Here is an 18970-nt window from a genome sequence, read left to right as displayed (position 1 = left end):
AAACTGATAGTGCCTATCCAGCAGTTTGTTTCCTGGGCACAGAGGTGGTTAATCAAAGTTACAGCATAAGACCTGTGGGGGAGGGAAAGTCATTTAATTAATGTGCCAGATATCCTTGCGAAAGCTTTTGCCAAGATTAGGTTCAGATTGTAAAGAAATCTCCTAGAGAAGGATAATTCTCAACACCTGCGGGCACTTTTATTAGCTGCCTGCACAGAATAGAAAACCTTATGTTAAAGCATTTTGTCTCTGCTCTACCAAACTGACCTCACATGCTTTTATCTGGACATAACCATAAGCAGATTTTAAAGCAGGCTACAGACGAGTTCGCTAATGGGCGAGTGTTCTGCGGCAAATCAACTTGAATAAAGTAACCTGTGGATGGAAGCAATCATATAAAGCTGTTCAAAAGGGGATGCCGTCAAAACAAGGGTAGGTTTTGGTGCACAGACGAGGAAGAAAGTGAGAGAGATCACTAGGATCTTTAACATAGCCAGAGGAAGCATCCACCTAACATAGCACTATGCTAGATCCAGGTCCAGACCACCAGGGCAGAACCTTGGCTTTGTTAAGGGGAATAGAAAAATTCCTGTAAACCGCTAAACCTTTTTCTCCTGACAAAATTTCAGCAGTGTTTTTTGTTTGTTCGTTTGTTTGCTTTGGAGTTTCTGGTTTGTGTTTGTTTGTCTGTTGTTGCTTTGGGGGATTTTGTTTGTTTCTTTCTTTATTTTCCAGAGGCAGTTGATTCTACAACATTGCAGAACAAGGTTCAAAAGTTGAATGCATAGCCACAATGCTTCTAAGGAAACAAAACCTCAGTAAACACCTGATGTGTTTAAAAACAAATTACAATAAATCTAGGAAATTATTATGTTTTGGTACCGCATAATGTAACTCCTCACTAAAAGAAATTCAAGTGAATTAAGGTATGTTTTTTCCGTATTTGTTTGTGAAATAATTTGTTTTTATCTGAATGGAACAGTTACAACTGTCTGGTGGAGGCTTATGAAGTTGTTATTCACTCTTGATTCAGTGATATGTATTTTCAGCACATATAAACACAGACACGTGCATAGACATGTGCAACACAATTTCTGCAATGATTTGTGGCAGCAAACCATGAATTCTCAAATCTTAATAGTTCCACACATTTTAAACAGTCTCTCTTTAATCTGTTTTATCAATTTAAATTTTATTTTTCTGTGGTTCAAAACACTCCTACCTTTTTTCTAGATAGAAGAACAGAAAGAGGGCTCTGATTTCCATTCTTTCAGTGCTACCAAAACTAAAGTACTGGCAAGTATAAAAAACATCTGTGACTTTGGAAAATATAGTGAAAATCCTTGGATTTTTCCAGAAGTAGTCTTGAAACATTGTCCTGAGCTTTGGTGGTTGCATTGCTGTTCTGGTTGCATTTTCTTGTTCATGTCTCAGTTGCACCAGAATCCTTTAAAATAGAATGTTAATGACAATTCACAGCCCTAATTTCAGGTCAGATCCACCCCTCTTCACTCATTCTGCAAGAGCCAAAGTCACCTAAATGAATGATTATCATAATAATGAGTACATGACCAGGTATATCAGAAAACTGCAGTGACTCTAAACTTAACTCATTTCTCCTTATATTTTTTTCCTAGCAAACATCATAAAACCAGTGAATCACCCCAAGTACTGATTGGCCTTTACTTGAGGTGGGGTAATTTATGACACTTAACCACTTACTGTGCAGGCAGGGTTGCATGCTAAGAAGTGCTGCATTAGGTAAGAAGAGCAGAATCGTGACAGTCCTGCCACTTGCAGGCATTTGCAAGGGGGTTGCAGAATCAGATGATCATGTCATGATACCAAAATTCGGGAGGAAAGGCCCTCCCACAGCCTATGAGAGTATTTGCCGCTGATCTAATGGCTCACAGGCCGAAGCAATTCCTGGGCAAATAAAATATATTAGTTCAGAGATTATACTGATTTTAACTTTCAGGAAGATGAATATAGTCTTAATTTCAACTAACTGCATACTTTAAACACTATAAATCTCTAACTATTATTAGCTTTTACAAAGCAGATAATGAAAAAATATCAAGTTCAGTGGGATATTCCTAAAAGTGTTCATGCTTGTCCAGGAAGGTAGAACTGCTGCTAGGGGTCTGAGCCACAAGGAAAAGGGCATTCCAGCACTCTCTACAATCCATAGTCAAGATGGCCTTCTCCTGCCATTCTATGAGAACTTACAATCATTTTAAATCTATCTCTAGGATTTTACTTTGCAAACAATTCTGTGCATCTATATGAAAGACTACAAATATTGATCACCTTTTTAAAGGCTGAACTTAATACCTAGCACCATTTTCAGTACATAAATATCAAAGACAGCTGTGCAGATGTCTGTTATCATTGCTGATACAAATTTCTTCAGATAATACCTAACTATTCATCTTATTACAAACAATGGAATATAAAATGATGCAGAGAGCTGTAAAACGTAACACACTTTTGTGTTCTGTGGAATTTGCTCAGGCCCCAGCCCTAAAGTACATTCATCAGTTTTACACCTGACTAGTTTCACCAGTTGAGAGAGGGTTACTCATGCGTATCATGCTAAATGTGAAAATAAGTGCCTGCAGGATCTTAAAGAGCAACACAGGCATTGAAAAGACAGCACAATCTTGATGGGCAAATCACAGAAATGTTCATCCATGAAAATAAATTTAAAAAAAGGTGAGTCTGCCATAATAGCTTCATCAGTGCAAATTTGGCAAACAGAACCATAGAGGCTGAGTGTAGTTTTTCCACTGTAAACCTGACCTGTAACTCATTAACCTACCACTAAAACAGTATTCACCTCATATTCAGTTATTTGAAGAACTCAAAGGAAAGAAAACTGCAATGAATTTTTATTCCACTTCCCTGGAAAAAGGGCAAGTCATGCCATATGTGCAAAATTTCATAAACATTAGAAAAAGACTAAAAAAAGAAACTATGAATGTGTTCATATAGAACTCAGTTTTGTAATTTTTGTGTCCACATTAGCACCATTGGACTGTAACTCTACTTTCATATTTCATTGTTCTCACATAAATGTAAACTAATCCTCCTGCAAACGAAGATTGCAAAGTTTCAAGACTAATGATAACCTTCTTCATTATTTCCCTGTGTACTTGCCACCTGTCCCATGCTAACACTAACCTTTCACGGTATTTCTGCAAACGCCACAATTACACCAAAATCACTTTTAAATATTTTCCTAGAACCTCACTTCATGAATGACTGTTAGTTTAGGAAGTCTTAATGGGAGTCATTTCACCAAATAATAACATTGCTTTCCATTTCATGGGATTGTGCAGAATTCAAGACAGCCTTAAACTTAGCCCATGGTGGTTGTTTTTGCATGGGTTTATCAGAGTCTGTCTAATTGAAGACAGTTCTATAAATAAAACATCAGGCCTTTTATATTCTTCCTGTTATTACCTTCATTAAGGTAGGATAAGAGCACAGAAAGGTCACAGTATGTGAAAAATTGTGAAGCATTAGATTAGACCCTTTACATAGGAAGAAAACCAAAATTCCTTCAGGAAATTCAAATGGATGGCTCACTGGGAAATATCCAAGCAACTGGATGAAGAACTTCACTCAAGCTTCGCAAACAAGTATTTGTCATTTATTGAAGAATTTTAGGGTGATTTCTTTCCTCTAGTCTTTGTATAAACCTAACTGAAGCACTGCAACTTCTAAATAAGGGAGCATAAGTCCCTGCAACCTTGGAAACAAAAGTTTATTTTTATTTTCCTTGATACAATGCAGTTTTTCCTATCTTAAATCTCCCTATCTTATCCTTCTATTTTAAGGTCCCTGAGTTTTCAGGTTGTTCTTTGACAGTAGCAAAAGGTACCCGTAAGTTACCAATGAACACAGACTAACCAACCTATTACCTTTTCCCTGCTCTGAAAATTGTCTAGATAATACATCACCAGTAAACTCAAAGATTTCTAACCTCTACTTTGCTGATTTTTGTTTAATTTCAGACAAAAGAAGACTGCTTGCCTTAAAGTCTGACTGGTTTCTTCCAGCCTTACTAACTGATGTAAAGAAAGAAAACGCTTCTTCTTACAGTCCTGGACAGTATTCTGCAAGTCATCTTGGAAAGACAATGGATTTTTCTGGCAAGGATGTTTCTTCAGCTTTTATTTCCATACTCCAAACACATGTAATAAATTCTGCACAAACATAGATATGCATAACTCCTACAAGTAACTAGTTTTCATAATCAATAGCAAAAATGAAACCTATAGTGATTTGCGTTTTTAAGCTGCATAGCAGAGGTTGATCAGCACTGAATTCACAGTCTAGAGGCAAACCCCTTGCACAGGCAAATTACAGGACTGGATGGACAGCAAGAACACTCTCTTCATTTCTACAGGATCTTCTCTACTGCCTGGTCCAGTTCTATAAAGTATGACTCTTAAATGGAGGGGCAGGACCAATCCTATTCCATGTTCCATGTACCTAATTTCAAAGCTTTATCACAGTGCTATCCACATTCAGATGGACACTGCATGTTGCTCATATTCACACACTTTTATTGCTTTGATTCAGTTTACACAACAGTTTATAAAAGAATTAGTTTGAGATGCTGTATTCCTGTTTCCCCCAGTAAGGCATAGTCAGACAGACAATGTAAACAGTGTCACTTCTTTTTGCCTTTCCAAGTAGTTCTGGGTTTATAATGGGTAAAAAATGTGCTGCTAAGCACTGGCCATTTTAAGGTGTATTCTTCTCCCCTGCTGATTTGCCCTCTGACCTTCTGGGGGCCAGGGTGGCTGCAGACTTCATTTTTACTCTATTTCCTGGTCTCTCTCCTGGCTGTGCACTCAATGCTTCCACAGCAGATTAATGACAGCTAATAATATCTGATATATCTGGACATTGCCACATAATGAGTTGCAGTCCCACTGGGTCCCCAAAGTGTCACTACTAACAAATTCACCGGAGCAGCACATAATTAGCATGTAAAGGGAGTGATCATGCAGTAAATCTGGAGGGGAAGATGGATAGCCCATGAGGAAAAACTATAAGGGAAAACTACTATTCTTAACACTCATTGGTAAATGTATGTTTCTTGCCATGAATATTTTCTTGATAACAAACTGTGGACAGGTTACCTTTACAGTAACATTATTCCTTCCACGGCTGATAGGCAGAATTTCATTATGCCACTGCTAATGTTACAATATTTCTGCAAAATGTCACCATATGTAAATTAGAAGAGGTAAGGGTTTCCATCTTAGTTTTCTTTCAAGATGCACTGTCCCTTTCTGCTATGGCCTAATTCTCCTTTCTGCTAGTTTACAGACATGCTAACATTGACCCAACCTTGCAAAATAAAATTGGCACTGGAGTATCTTCCTTTTCCAATAGCTAAATAAGAAGCATGAAACTCCACACATGATGGAGCAAAGACAGGAGAATAGAAATGAACTTACTTGATGAGCTTTTATCCAAAGTATAACCTTTCCTTACACATCAGAATACACCCAATAAAATAAAATGGGATGCGTGGACAATGTGAGTTTCCTGACCTGATCCAAATACAGGTCTCTATCTTGTGTCCATCTGGCTAGCCATTACTCTCTAAGTGATGCCTGCAGTTTGGGTATGGGAAAATAGGCTTTCCCAGGAGGAGGAGGTCGACAAGGAGCAGATGAATTGTCCTGATGGGCTACCTTCAACCTGAAGAACCCTAATTGGGACAGCTCTGCTCTAGTTTAAGTCAGTCATTTGTCCTCGTTAGAAGCCATTGGTCAGCAGTGTTAAAGACCTCATTTTGGTTTCAAGTTGTGCCATTTGCAGGCTTTTTCCTCTTTGACATCTGTGTGGGAGCACTTGCATTTGCATCTCCAGCTCTGAGGTTTATTTGAGTCATTGACCAAAACCTGGTTAATTCCAAGTGCAAGGGTTGGGGTTTTTAAATTATTCTTTTGCTGAACAGAGAGGCCTTTGGCCCTGAAGACTTCAGACTTTAAATTCTTCTTGTTCGTAAAGCCCTTCTGTTATTTGAGAGGGAAAAAAAGTTAACAAGGAAGCCTCACTTAAAAAACCAAACTGAAATCCCAATAAACAAAAGATCCTTCCTATAACACAAATATTCTACTGTGATAAGTAATTACTCAAAGATGTGAAAAATGCATGTTAGTTTATTTATATAAACTTATATACATTTGTATAGATTTATATAGCTATAGAAATTTATAAGACCTTTATAAATAAATGCATAATTTATAATTTTAATGTTATGTAGTAAGATACAATTATAATAAAGATTTCAGTTATATAAATTTATATAAATACATAAAATCATAGTTTAGCTTCGTTTAATCTCTATTAAATCTCTATTTAATCTGCAGAGAGAGCGTTTGGCTAGGAGAGCCTTGTGATCCTCAGGCTGAACAAGCACCAGCTGAAATTTATATCCCAGGCAGGAATTGCACAGAGCTCAGGTACCAGCTGCTGTTTGTGATGCTCGTGAGCACTGTCGATAAACCTTGGCACTTTTAAGAGTTTGAACGGCTACCCAGCAGTGCAGGGATGCACCTTGGAAATAACAGTAGCTGCTCCTGCCCACAACTACATTCCTGCTTCTGTCCTTATCTAAGTGCTCATGAGCCCCAGAGATCAGCTCATAAGCTCCAAAAATTTCTGGGAGTTATATCTTTATGCGGTTTCACGCTGGTTTATGTTCTGCTAAAGAATCAATTTTTGGAGTCACATAACTTTGGTTTTTATACTCTTTTTTAAAAACATTTACAAACTAGATGTGTAAACCCTGGAGACTTAAAAACTATAGTTAATTAAAAAGCAAGCATAAAAAAAAAAAATTCCAGCAAGTTTTCCTACTTAAAAAGGCAATTTAATTGGATTTTGGAATGAAAGAATAAAGAAAGAAATTAAAAATCTTTAAACTTTTTCTGACAAATAACATCTTTAATTTCAAATCCCTTGCTCTATTTCCTTGCCTCTGCAATCCATATGGTAACTCTCAGAACAATTATTCAATATTCACCTTTTCACATAATTTCTTTGAATACAAAAAGATCCAGATGAATAAAAACAAATGTAACCAAAACAAAATCAAACAAATAAAACCAAAAATTAAAACAAGGCTTATATTCCTTATCTTGTTTTTAATGGAAGAATGAAACTCACAGCCTATCCAATTCCCACAGGGGCCTTTTTTATGCAATCTTAATGATAATTAACTGACAATGATTGATGGCTAGTACTGAAGTAATAGTAGATACAACTGCCCAATTCCATCCAATTCGCTTTTCTATTTTTCACAACTCCTTGTTTATTTCTGAATAACATCAAATGAATTATTTGTCTAATTATAATTTCACATTTAAAGTTCATCAGAAATGCATTTGCCCAATTGTTCTGTCACTTTGCTGACTGACATTTCACATAGTCAGATTTCATTCTGTGTCAGGTTTAAGGAGGGCAACTACTTTTGCCTTGGAAATACATGAAAACATTCACATACATTTCCATATATTTTGTAGGCAAAAGTATTTCTAGTGGAAAATGGACCCTGGCACACTGAGGCCATACAGAATTTTGAATGTGTCCACATGGAATTATGTTGAAGGGAACATGAGTCTTTTTTAGCTTCATTTCAAAATATTGTTGTTAGCATTGTAGTCACCTCTAGGGGTATTTTTTATATGCACAGAACGTTTTTTCTGCAAAATCACCTTTGCTGAGAAACTCCCAGAGTCTCACATCCAACTTTGGTCTTATTGAAACTCACAACCTCTCATATATTTTCTAGAATGACTACATGAAATTACTTCAATTTGTTCTTTATTCTTCAAATCTACTGTTTTAAATAATTGTTGCCATTATGCTGGTGGTGTCAGCCTTAAAATTTTGTATATATATTGACTATTTTAAAAGGTTTCTGCAGATGTCTCTTGCTTTACTAGGAAAATGGTCCAATTTGAAACATGCATATTACACAGAAGACCTCATATTTTAAATTTCTTCATCTGACAGGTGAATTCTCCCTAGTATTTTATCACTTCTTGCATCTAAATGATATTATTTGAACTGCTTTTTTTAAAGACTCTTTCTTTCTTTTATTGGTTGAAAGAAAAATAAGTTCTTTTTAGACATGCAGCGTTTCCTTAACAGCTTCACTGCCCTTTCAGTGTGTCATTACATATAACAAAATGTACACACAATGCATCCCTTGGGAGCTGAAGCTTATCACGGTGCAGTACTTTCAAAGTGAGTGTTTTATACCATTTGGCACCCTGAGGACATGTGAGGTGACACCAATGATCTCTCAGGAGAGACCTCACTGATTTCTTACTGCTCTTGCTGATGAAGAAATTAGTCAATAACTATATTTTGTAAATTCTAGCAGCCTTTTCTTTCTTTCTCTCTCTCCTGTAAGACAGAGGCTGTGGTAAAACTGCATCTGCCTGGGCCTCAAGGCATGTTCAGTTCTTGCCTACCTTTATGCCCTCCTTGATGAGAGCAACAAATCAAGTTCAAGCATCCTGTACTGAGGGATCCTTCACTAGCCAGACACTGCTAAGCCCTGACTACTAGGTAAGACTTCCATGGAAGTCTATCAACAAGTCTCAATCATCCATACAGGTTATTGCTCAGGGACAAGGGACACTTCTTTCTGCCCAGGGGCTGCCTGCTGTCACTGAAGCATCCTTTTCGAATACAATCAGTGATCATTTGACACACAGGGGACTTCCAGACTTCCAAGATTATGGCCAATAAACCTTCCCCACTATGAGAAGAACAACCAGTGGCCATGAATCATGCATTTTTCAAGCAATAGAGAAGATGGGCAATACATAAATATCTCCTGATTTTTGAGGAATGCTTTCCTTAAGAATGAGCTGGGAAGTGTTGATCTGTGCACAAGAAGAAATATCCCTGCCTCATGCAGAAATGGCATGGTCCTACTGCTTCAGAGACAACTACAAATGGAAAAAAAAATACTGCAAGAAAACTGAAGGTGGTTTTTTGGGCTTTTTTCCCATTCAACTGAAGAAATAAAGCAGCAACAACAAATGATTTTGTGTCAAAAGAAGCCTTTCTTTCAAGTGACCTGAAATTAAATATTTCCTTGTCACACATTGCGGGCAAAGTAAGGGACACAGAATCATAGAACAGTTTCAGTTGTAAAGGACCTTAAAGATCATTCAACTTTTTTTACATAGTGAGAAGCAGCACAAATAGGAAAGGCTGAGGGGCTCCACTCCACTTCTCTCAGTTTAAAATATTAGAGGAATTCTGACATCTCTGAAGAAATGGGTGACTTAAGTTCAAAATTCTTCAGGTAAAGGTAGAAAAGCAACTAAGCTCTTCCAAGTCCTAACCTCTGTGTTGCTGGAAGGGTTGAGACACCAGGGCAGCTACATGCTCTGCATTGTAAATTTTTAGTCTCAATTTCTTTCATCAGAGAAAATTACTCATGAATATGACACAAATCAGTGCTTTTCAACAGGCTTTCTTCTAATTTTATGTACACCCACCTGTCATAACTGTATAAGTAAGATCAGAAACATATAGTAATGAAGACAATCTTCCAATTATAAATAATTAGTTATCTGATACAATATTGAGTTTCTCCACAACAAACAAGAATTATAAAATGAATCCAAGACTTATGGAGAGAATGAAAACGTTCTTATTCCATTTCACTTCATGTATGACAAATAACACCTGAAATAATTTTTAGATCTAATGCCACAGGGTAAAAGACATCCTTAATTTTATACTGGTCGGCCATTAGACAACAAAATAACAGTTACACTGACCTTCCAGATCCTGTTTTGAACTATCTCTTGATCTCAACAAAGCATGGGTATAGATTTATAAACTTCTGTCAATAGGACTACCTTCATGTTTTGATACTTTTACATCTCCAAGTTACCAAGTTACAAAGGCACTTGTTAGTGAGATATAGAGTTTCTAAAAGATTTCATGAGTTTCAGGACAGAATCTAATTTAAAAATAGTTGTTCAACTGCAAAACCTAGAGAGACCATCTTGTACTGCAGAATCATGACTGTTCTCTTCATTGTCTAAATCAGGCTTTAGCTTTTCTGTTCAACTGTTAGGTCCATAGAGCAAGGAAATATGAAAGAGAGGGACTTAACCTCCTTGTGTCTTGTCTGTGGTTAATTTAGAGGAATATGTTTGAAAAGAGAAAGCAGGAACCAAACCACACCGGAAATAGTAGCATAGATGTGCACTAAAGAGCACTGTGAAGGGAGAGCAGTAAGTTAGATATTCCAGCACCTAGTTTTAAACTCATTTCTGAAGATTTGGACCAGGCCTGTTCTCCTAGTTCCTGTTCCGTGTTCCTTCCATGCAAACAAGGGAAAATGAACATGTGAGCTATACATAACCTGAAAGAGATCAAGAACCTTGTTGTGACCCCAATTCAATTTGCAGAGCTGAGATTTCACAGATAAAAAGAGGACAGTCCTCCAACTACACGTACCAGAGAAACAAAAAACATCCAAAGCCCATGTCATTTTCTCTGGGAAGCTTCTTTTCAAAACAGATGTATTAGCTAAAGATATTTCCTCTTTGAATTTCTGATAGGCCTGGAAGAGAGCTCTCCTATTTAAAGCAGAATGCTCATAGGATCACATAAATGTCTGCTCCAATATTGAGAATAGAGTTTATTTCTATCTCCCTTTGTCCCACTCAGTTTCAAGCCAGGCTTTCTAACATAGTTTGAAGGTTGTTATAAAGCAAGCAACCAGCCTCTTTCTTTCCAGAGTGGACAAATTAACTGATTGAAACCCCTGCTGGTGTCATGACTCTGTATATACATGACTCTGTCTATTCTTACTGGACATTTTTCCTGCCAAAATAATATCCAGGTAGGTACAGAAGTTCCAGGTTCTATGTTGTTATACCCATTTGCGCAGGCACCCATGAATTTTGAGCCAGTGTTACTTTGCCATCATGTTATATTGGGGAATTGGAAGAATGGAAAACAGCCTCTACCAAAGTTGGTGATTCATTTAAACAAGCTTTGTTTCAGTAAAGCAAAATTTGTACCAGTCTGCATCCCAATTACCCCAGACAAATCTGCCATGATTTGTAATTACATTATTCTTTTAAATTAATCCATCCATGAATTACAGTTGTCTTTTGTTTATTCACTTATTTAGGCTGGTCTAAAAAAATGAGCAAAGCTTTCAACCATTTATAATAAAGGCAAAATGACCAAAAAGACCTACTTTTTTTTTTTTTTTAGTTTGCATTAATGAGTTCATCCCAAAATATATATGCAATAATAGAGGAAATTAAGTTATAAATGTAGGGATGTGCTCCAAGACACCATGAAAATCTGCATGCAAATGCATAATAATCACAAATCTACATTATTACAATATTAAAAAATACCTACAATTAAATTATCATGTGGAAATAATCATAATGTTATTGGAAACTCAATTATTGTGGCAACCCTTGTCGGGGAATTAGCAGGCTATGGCAAAGGCAAGTCAGACCTGAATTCATCAAATATATATTATCACAATATTACATGTTCACTTCGATTCCATGCAAAGACAAACATCCTCACTCACTAGTATCTGCTCAATACATTTGTATTATTCATGAACAACTCTGTGATCTATTATACATACAAAACTGATTGTACGCTGCTTGCCTGAGGCTACAATGCAGAGACACAGAATTAATTTTATTATATACACATGCATGATAATTGTGTAGAATTCGGTCAAATATCGAACTCTGCTCCTGTGCTCCATTATTTTACTTTCCAAAAAGAGGTCTAAGGTCAGCAGCAATTTCTCTTTGGTGACAGTGAAACTCTTTGTCATTTAGAGTAGAAAGTTCCTGGGTACTAACGAGCCTGGTGCTGTGATGAATGGTCACACATTCCCTCTCCTTTCCAACCCCCACTCATCAAAGGGAAAATGTAACTTTTATTTGAGATTCTCAAGAATTTCTTGCTTCTCATGGACACAGAAGTCACTCTGAGCTGTGGACTTAGAGACTTCATTTGTCAGAGATGGAGGAACTTTTTTTGTTTGTTTTGTAGACTTGGCTAAAATTGTGTGAGAAGATGATCAATACAATTAGGGAAACTTATCTGCAGCTCTAAGAATCTCTGTTATTTTCAAGACATTTAGGTAAAACCTCTAAAAATATTTTCACAGAACCGTCTCCCCTGCTTCAAGTTTTCACTAAATTAGCAAAAAAAAACCCAACAAAACAACTAACTCCCCTTTCTTTAACAGCACAAGGGACTTATGGGAAGGCCTTCTCCAAATGTAGAAAAGCCAGAAAGACAAAGATTAGTGCCATATAAGACATTTGTAGTTGTTTGAAGACACCAAGAAATAGAAATGCATCAGAATTAAGAAGGAATGTGAACAAGGCATACCTCAAAGTCCTGGCACGCATGCAAATGACATTGAAAATCAGCAGGACACTTGTCTTCAATATATTACAATTTAGGTGGCAGCCAGGTTTAGGGGAATAAGTTGTATGTACAAATTTTGGCAACAATAACTATTGTCACTCAAATTCAGAGATCAAACATTGCACAAGCAACCATCAGCATGCATCTAGCCTAATGATCCAAAAGAGTTCTTTTAGGAGTAACAAGAAGTAAAAGGTTATTTTTACCTGAGGAAAGAAACTGTCCAGTGTGACATTCTGTGTGCTGCATTAAAAATCAAACCCTGAAACCTCTCATCCTTATAGTTCCACTCCTTCATCCACCATCCAGAGTTTCGGCTATCACGCTGAATCTCTGAGGTTTAGAATTGAACAACACTTACTTCTTTCCCAGTGCATTTGGAGTACAGTCCCACTTAAGCATATCTCAAAACCATCTTTTCATTACTGCACTGCTTTCAACAGTCATAAGCAAAAGGGCCTCTCCAATGCATTTGTATTCCAGATTCATAACATTTCTAGAAATAAACTCTAACAAGGATTCTAAAGGACTTCTCTTAGTCTAGTCATCATCCAGGAAAGATTTAAACAACCTCATCTTTAAATCTGTGGTTTGTGTGCTTATGTCATGACCAGAGTCCATAGTTTTTACAGTTCCAAGAACAATGCAGGATGATCTGCATTCAGTAGTATATGGCTCATAGGTTTACCACAACAACACTAATTGACTATAAATTGCTAAAATTGTCTCCTTGTCCTAGTTTAACAATGTGATAGACACATAGGAAAATCTCAGGAAGGAGGAACTGGAAAAATCCCTTGTATAGCTGCATCACAAAAGGTAATAAGTGAATGTGTTAAGGTGGGCTGTTTATCTTGGCTGACTCATGGCCATGAACAACAGAAGCAGCAAAACCACAGTTCTGGACAGTCTCCAGGGCATCAGTTTAGCTGACTGAAATGCTGGAGATGCAGAAGAAAAGCACTTGTGTTAAAGAACATCTCAGTATGCATTTTGTCACTCAAGTGTATTATAACTACATTCCATTCTAGAATGTTTCTGGGTTGAGGTTGGCACAAGCTACAACTTTTTAGTGTTAGCAACTACTCCAAGAGGGCTGGCACCTTTTAAATATTCCACTCTTTCGCAGTAAACCCATGATTATGCCGTTTCAGAAACAGGTGAGCAGCAGGACCTTATGGCTCAGGCAGCATAATTTTACCTTCAACTTTTGCTGTAGAAGTACAGAAATTGTTGGGTTGCAGGGAGGATTTCTCCCAGAGATCATTAGTTTGGCAGGCTCTGGAATTTAGTAAAGATAATGGGGAGAAAGGCCCTTCTGAAACTGCTCATTTTGTCATCATTACTCCAGTTCCTGTGAGGGCTGTAATTTGAGTTCAGATAAAAAGACAAATTTTAAGAAATTTCATTGGACTTCACCTAAATTAGCAAAGCTCTTAAGAACATTAAGAGGTCAAACTATATGAGAGGAAACACTTTTATTCAGCCTGAGACTGTTGCTCAGTCTCATATGCCGAGAGTTACCCATGGCATTCTGGAACTTTCTCACTGGCCATCAACTCCCAAAATACACTAAAACATACAGGGAAAAACCCCATATCTGTTAAGCAACATTTTCCAAGCTTGTAATATAAACTCATTTTAAAAATCATATTGCTTTTAACTGGTTTGTCCAACTCCACTTATTAGTAACCACACTAGATAGAAGCACCAGCTGAAAAGCAAATTCTTGCAAAGACTGATGTTATTTCCTCAGTTAATATTTATTTTGCATGTATCCATAGAAGTACTACATGGAAAGAGTGTGCACACACAGAATAACTCTTGGCTTCATTTTCCTGCCAGCTATCAGGCAGCATTGCTCATGCACAAATCTTTTGGTATTTAATATTCATAATGCAGAAGCATCTACTGATCTCAGTTAGGATCAAGAAATTTTATGAGATGTTGTACAAAACAAAGATTATCACTGTTCTGCCACAAATAATTTACAGTTGGACAGACTGAAAGACTATTTCTGCACTAGTTTTATGTGAAAAGTATTCTAGTCACTCCTTAATGCCAATATGACACTATAGGTAGCTGTATGCAGTAATGTAGGGCACTCGCAGCAAATGCAGAACAGTGCTCCACATCAGCAGCTACTGAGGCAAAACAGTTTGTTTTAACAGGGTTTCTTTTGTTTTTTTTTTGTTGGGTTTTTTTTTGTAATTTGGTGGGGTGGGGTTGATATATTCATTGATCTATTTCATTTCAGCCTTAAGTTACACAATAGTATAAGTCAACCTGAATGCACTTTAAAAGATAATTCTTTTTCAGTTCAAAAGAAAAGTTGGCTTACATTAACAACAATATTCATTTTGACTGTATTCCCAATAAAAACAATTTCACATCCGGCTTCAAAATGCAGAAATATTTTTGAGATATGATCCTTCTCCAATACATCTTTTCCCAAACATGGTGGTTTGCTTGGTTCACATTAACACTCTTAACAATGACAAAAAGGCTTTTCTAGTTCATGAAATAAGGGGGGAGGAAGAAATTTTAAAATCTTTACATAGCTGTATTGGCCATGATCAACTCCTTGAATCCTTCTTGAGAGGCACGTGAAGGAAGAACAGGCTACCTTTGAGGCAAGTTTAGTATTTAAGCATTCTTTAGGAAACCTGCATTGCTGAGGGAGAACAGCTTTCCCTAGGCTGAGCAGAGAGCGAGATGGGATCAGAGCTCAGGAGTAATGTTTCGCAGTCACATGCGGCCACCAGCTCTCTTCTATAGCCCACTAAAGGCCTCTGGCAACCTGAATTCCCCAAATGATACAGCAGAGGATGCTCCTTCAAATATCTCCTTGATGCCAAGGATGTTTCTATGGTAATTCTGCATTCAAAGTTACTGGTTCGTGCTGCATGAGAGGCTACACAAGGGCCCAAGGAAATGTATGATCCTATCTAAGGTTGTGCATACCCAGGGGGCTTCCATAATTTTTGGGTGCGCAGAAATACAAAGACGTAATAATGACAATGTTGTGCTGCACTTCATTTGTTGAATTACTTCAATACCTTGCTCACAGATGTGTGCATGTGAATCTAATCAACTAAACTCCTCATAGACAGCAGAGATTATTTTGAGAGATTATTCCTGCTTCTGCTACAGAAAAAGAAGCACCAGCCTTTCATAACCTCTTGAATACAAGGAGGTGTGTGTGCATGCATACACTAACACACTAACACGTGCAGACATCTCCTTGTATATGCATCAAAAAAAAAAAGGGAGAATAATTTTTTTCCTCTATATCTCACATTATTCTCATAAAGATAGGATGACTAAAATCAGGTCTGCCTTTTTATGCAGAAAAAAACCCACACCAAAACCTGCTTGATAGTTCATCTAGATAATAAATTATATAAAAAAATAAATAAAAAAGAAAAACAACTGGGGGAAAGGAAAGCTGGCATGATCAGAAATAAATGTCTGAAAAAAAATGTAATTTTTCCATATCCCTTGAAATCCTAGAATAGGAAACTTTTCTGTACCTTTTCTTCTTGTATCATATTTTGCTTCCAATCCTAAAACAGCACATTCAACAATTCAATTTGCTGTTCAGTAATAGTGACTCACATTGCCTTTTAAATGCATACAAAAAAGTTGCATCTTTTTGTTTTCATTTTCCCTGCGTGTTTGTTGCATACTGACATCAAATTCCCTGCAGGCATCCTAACCTTGCAATTGGAGAAACAGCGCTCCAGGGTTTTCCACATGTCTAATACACCTGGATAAAAAGTGCTAATTGTCACCAACTTCCATTAAATGACAGCAGTAAGGCACAGAATATGCTTGATTTGCAGATGCTAGTGCCACTGGGAATTAGCTGCAGATTAATAATTGTGCAGACCTTGAACATTCCCCTGGCACTGCCAGCCTGGGTTTCCAGTGCAACGTCAGACTACAAGGCCTTTTTTTTTTACATTACTTTCCTGAGAAAATCAGGCTTAGGCATTTGCACTCTTTCCTTATGCGTGTTTGGCTGTCCTACCCTCTCATAATAATTTCTGATTAATCTGAATAAATTTTAAAGGAAAGTTGAGGTTGCAAACATACAGTGCTCTTAGCAGTTTTGTGAAAAGTAGGTATCCAGGTAGATATAACGAAGCCTGAGCCTAAGTGTTTCAAATATCCTGGCTTTTTAAATTCAGGTGCTCTTGCAGACAAATAGACCTAATTCTGTTCAAATTTTGTTAGCTCTGAAAGTAGGAGGGAGTTGTGCCATATCATATTCAGCAGGCAGAAACCTTGCATCCAGCCACCTCTACGGATCAGGTGACAGACTAGGTTCCCAGTTTGTGGTGATTTCTTTTTTTACAAACCTATCTGCCAAAAAAAAATCCCTTTTCACCTTGAGGCTTTGAATGGGCATCAGGAGTCAGCTTCTTACGCTGGTTTACCCTTGCTCTTTTTTCCTCCAGATAAATTCAGGGGGCAACGCTGCACCTTCTCTCCTCTCTTCTGGATCTGCTGTGCTGCTGTTTCCTCTCCTCTTGGCGCACACAAGGACACCAACTCTGTGGCATGCAAGTTTGCTGGCGGCTCTGGTGGCATTGCAAAGCTCATTTCTGCAGGCAGCAACATGATTACGGTGAAGGTGAGGGCGAGGTTGAGCAAATGTGTTTCAACACTTCTTTCTTTGTATTTATCACGGTGCCATAGCATTCCTGCAGCCTGGCCTGCTGCTGCTCCAGCTGCCTATGCAAACTCCTGATGGAGCGCAGCAGCAGGAGCCGTCGGTACATAGCTACCTGGAGCCGGTACTTCTCCTTTTCCTCCTTTTTCTTATTTTCTAAGGTCTCCATTACCGTTGTGGTCTTCATCCAAATGACACGGCCCACACTGCAAGAGGCCCTGCTGCCCTGGGTGCCGCTCCCCGCCTGCTGCGTGTCAGTCCCAGCCTGCCGGGCCTCGCTGGCCACGCCGGGCACCCTCGGGGCCTGCAGCACCTCCGAGGGCAATTTGCCATGGCAGCAGGGCCTTTTGGCAAGCAAGGAGGCTAGCAGGCTGTCAGCTGCTGCAGGGCATGAGGAGGAACCTAACAATGCATCTACCTCTGCCAGAGGGTGCTCAGCCAGCCCGGGGGCTGTCCTCTGTGCCTGGCCACCACTGACCCTCTCCGGGCCAGTCAGGGCTTGCAGCTGGGCCAGTGCCCTGCTGGAGAGGACAGACAATCTTTCTGGCACGGCTGAGCTTCCCTCGTCTTCATTAAGGCTGGCTAGGGAAGGGCTGGCAGAGCAACCAGGGCAGGCTGATCCAGCGTCATGAGTCGGAAATCGGTCTTCATCATCACTGCTGTTTTGGATCTCCTCTTCACCTCTTGATATTACAGCTGCTGTCTCAGCCATCTAATGCATGAGCTACAGAAACTTTCTGTGGACAAATGGAAGTAAAAGGATTTCATTTCCACATACACACACAGGGAAGCCCAGTGCGAAGTGACATTTGAAGAAAGAACCTCTTTTTATATTTAAGCAATGGACCTATTACTTTTCTAATAAAGCACAACCCTTGGGTCACTTCAGGCCATTTCTTGTGATTTGCATTAGATGTTCTTCGAGACACAACATTAATCCAATAATAATTAAAATGATATACTGTACTATTAACATTCTCAAATCTTTAAAGGCAAGTGATCTATCCCTGCAGCACTGGCTGTGCTGACTAATTAAACAGAATACAGTTGTAAATGGGCATTGTAAGCACTTCTCCCATTTAAGAACACAGCTCTAACAAGTGTAGTTTGTAGAGATGGGTGAGTTATCGGGATTGATCAGCTTTAAAGGGAGGTGGAGGTACCACAAACAGCAGGTTGCATTTAAATGCCCTCTCCAAGATTAATCTGTCTGCTACCAGTTTGTTTACAAGGTTGCCTTTCTCCCTCCTATTAATTCTAACAGTAAAGCCATATTTGCACCATGCTAACCAAAGAGAGGAAAAAGAAACCAAACACTTACCGAGGTTACGGGGGGGAAGGAAAAGAGTTACAATGCATTGTGTCTGTGTATCATATTTTCTTGAATGTGAGTCAGCACAATCTGGAACAGAAACATCACAGTGCTGAAGCAGGAGCTGCAACAGCATTACGCTGTTCCACCCAGCAACAACACAGTCAGTCCCAATCACAGAGGAGTGCAGGGCTGCTTCCTTCCTCCTCAGTGGGCATTCCTCCCTGGTGTGCAGCCTTTATGTCATCTTTGAGCATCAAAATGAATACCAGGATTGGATGGCACTTTTTTCCCACCTCAATACCAAACATACGTGATACACCCGTTCTACAGGGGGCAATACCTATGGACCTTTCCATCACTGACAGTCAGCAAGGACTCTGAGTGTGCGTGTTTTCCTTCAGAAAAAAACAAGCTTAGATAAACTTCAGCTGCATGGACAAGCTAAATCTAAAAATGAAGTAAGCATTCAGCACCAACCAAGTGCTAAA

At 38.4% G+C, this 18970-nt stretch overlaps 1 protein-coding gene and 1 long non-coding RNA gene across 2 annotated transcripts in view; one reads left to right on the top strand and one right to left on the bottom strand.

Moving 5' to 3' along the window:
- Window positions 1-7303, top strand: part of LOC148225293 (uncharacterized) — a 36007-nt gene extending 28704 nt beyond the window's left edge. The window contains exon 3 of the long non-coding RNA XR_015805297.1: window positions 4020-7303. This is a non-coding gene — a long non-coding RNA (uncharacterized LOC148225293). The remainder of the gene's footprint in view (window positions 1-4019) is intronic.
- Window positions 7304-10695: 3392 nt separating this feature from the next.
- Window positions 10696-18642, bottom strand: LOC148225292 (uncharacterized). The gene is made up of 2 exons (XM_088169574.1): window positions 18489-18642; window positions 10696-17904 (listed from the first exon to the last, which is right to left on the bottom strand). Exon 2 carries the CDS (start codon window positions 17877-17879, stop codon window positions 17118-17120), a length of 762 nt encoding a protein of 253 aa, XP_088025700.1. The 5' UTR covers window positions 17880-17904; window positions 18489-18642; the 3' UTR covers window positions 10696-17117.
- Between the last annotated feature and the right edge of the window lie 328 nt (window positions 18643-18970).

The sequence above is a fragment of the Sturnus vulgaris genome, chromosome 1 (assembly GCF_052056855.1).
Source record: "Sturnus vulgaris isolate bStuVul1 chromosome 1, bStuVul1.hap1, whole genome shotgun sequence".
NCBI lineage: Eukaryota > Metazoa > Chordata > Aves > Passeriformes > Sturnidae > Sturnus > Sturnus vulgaris.
This window is presented reverse-complemented; position numbering and strand designations above follow the sequence as displayed.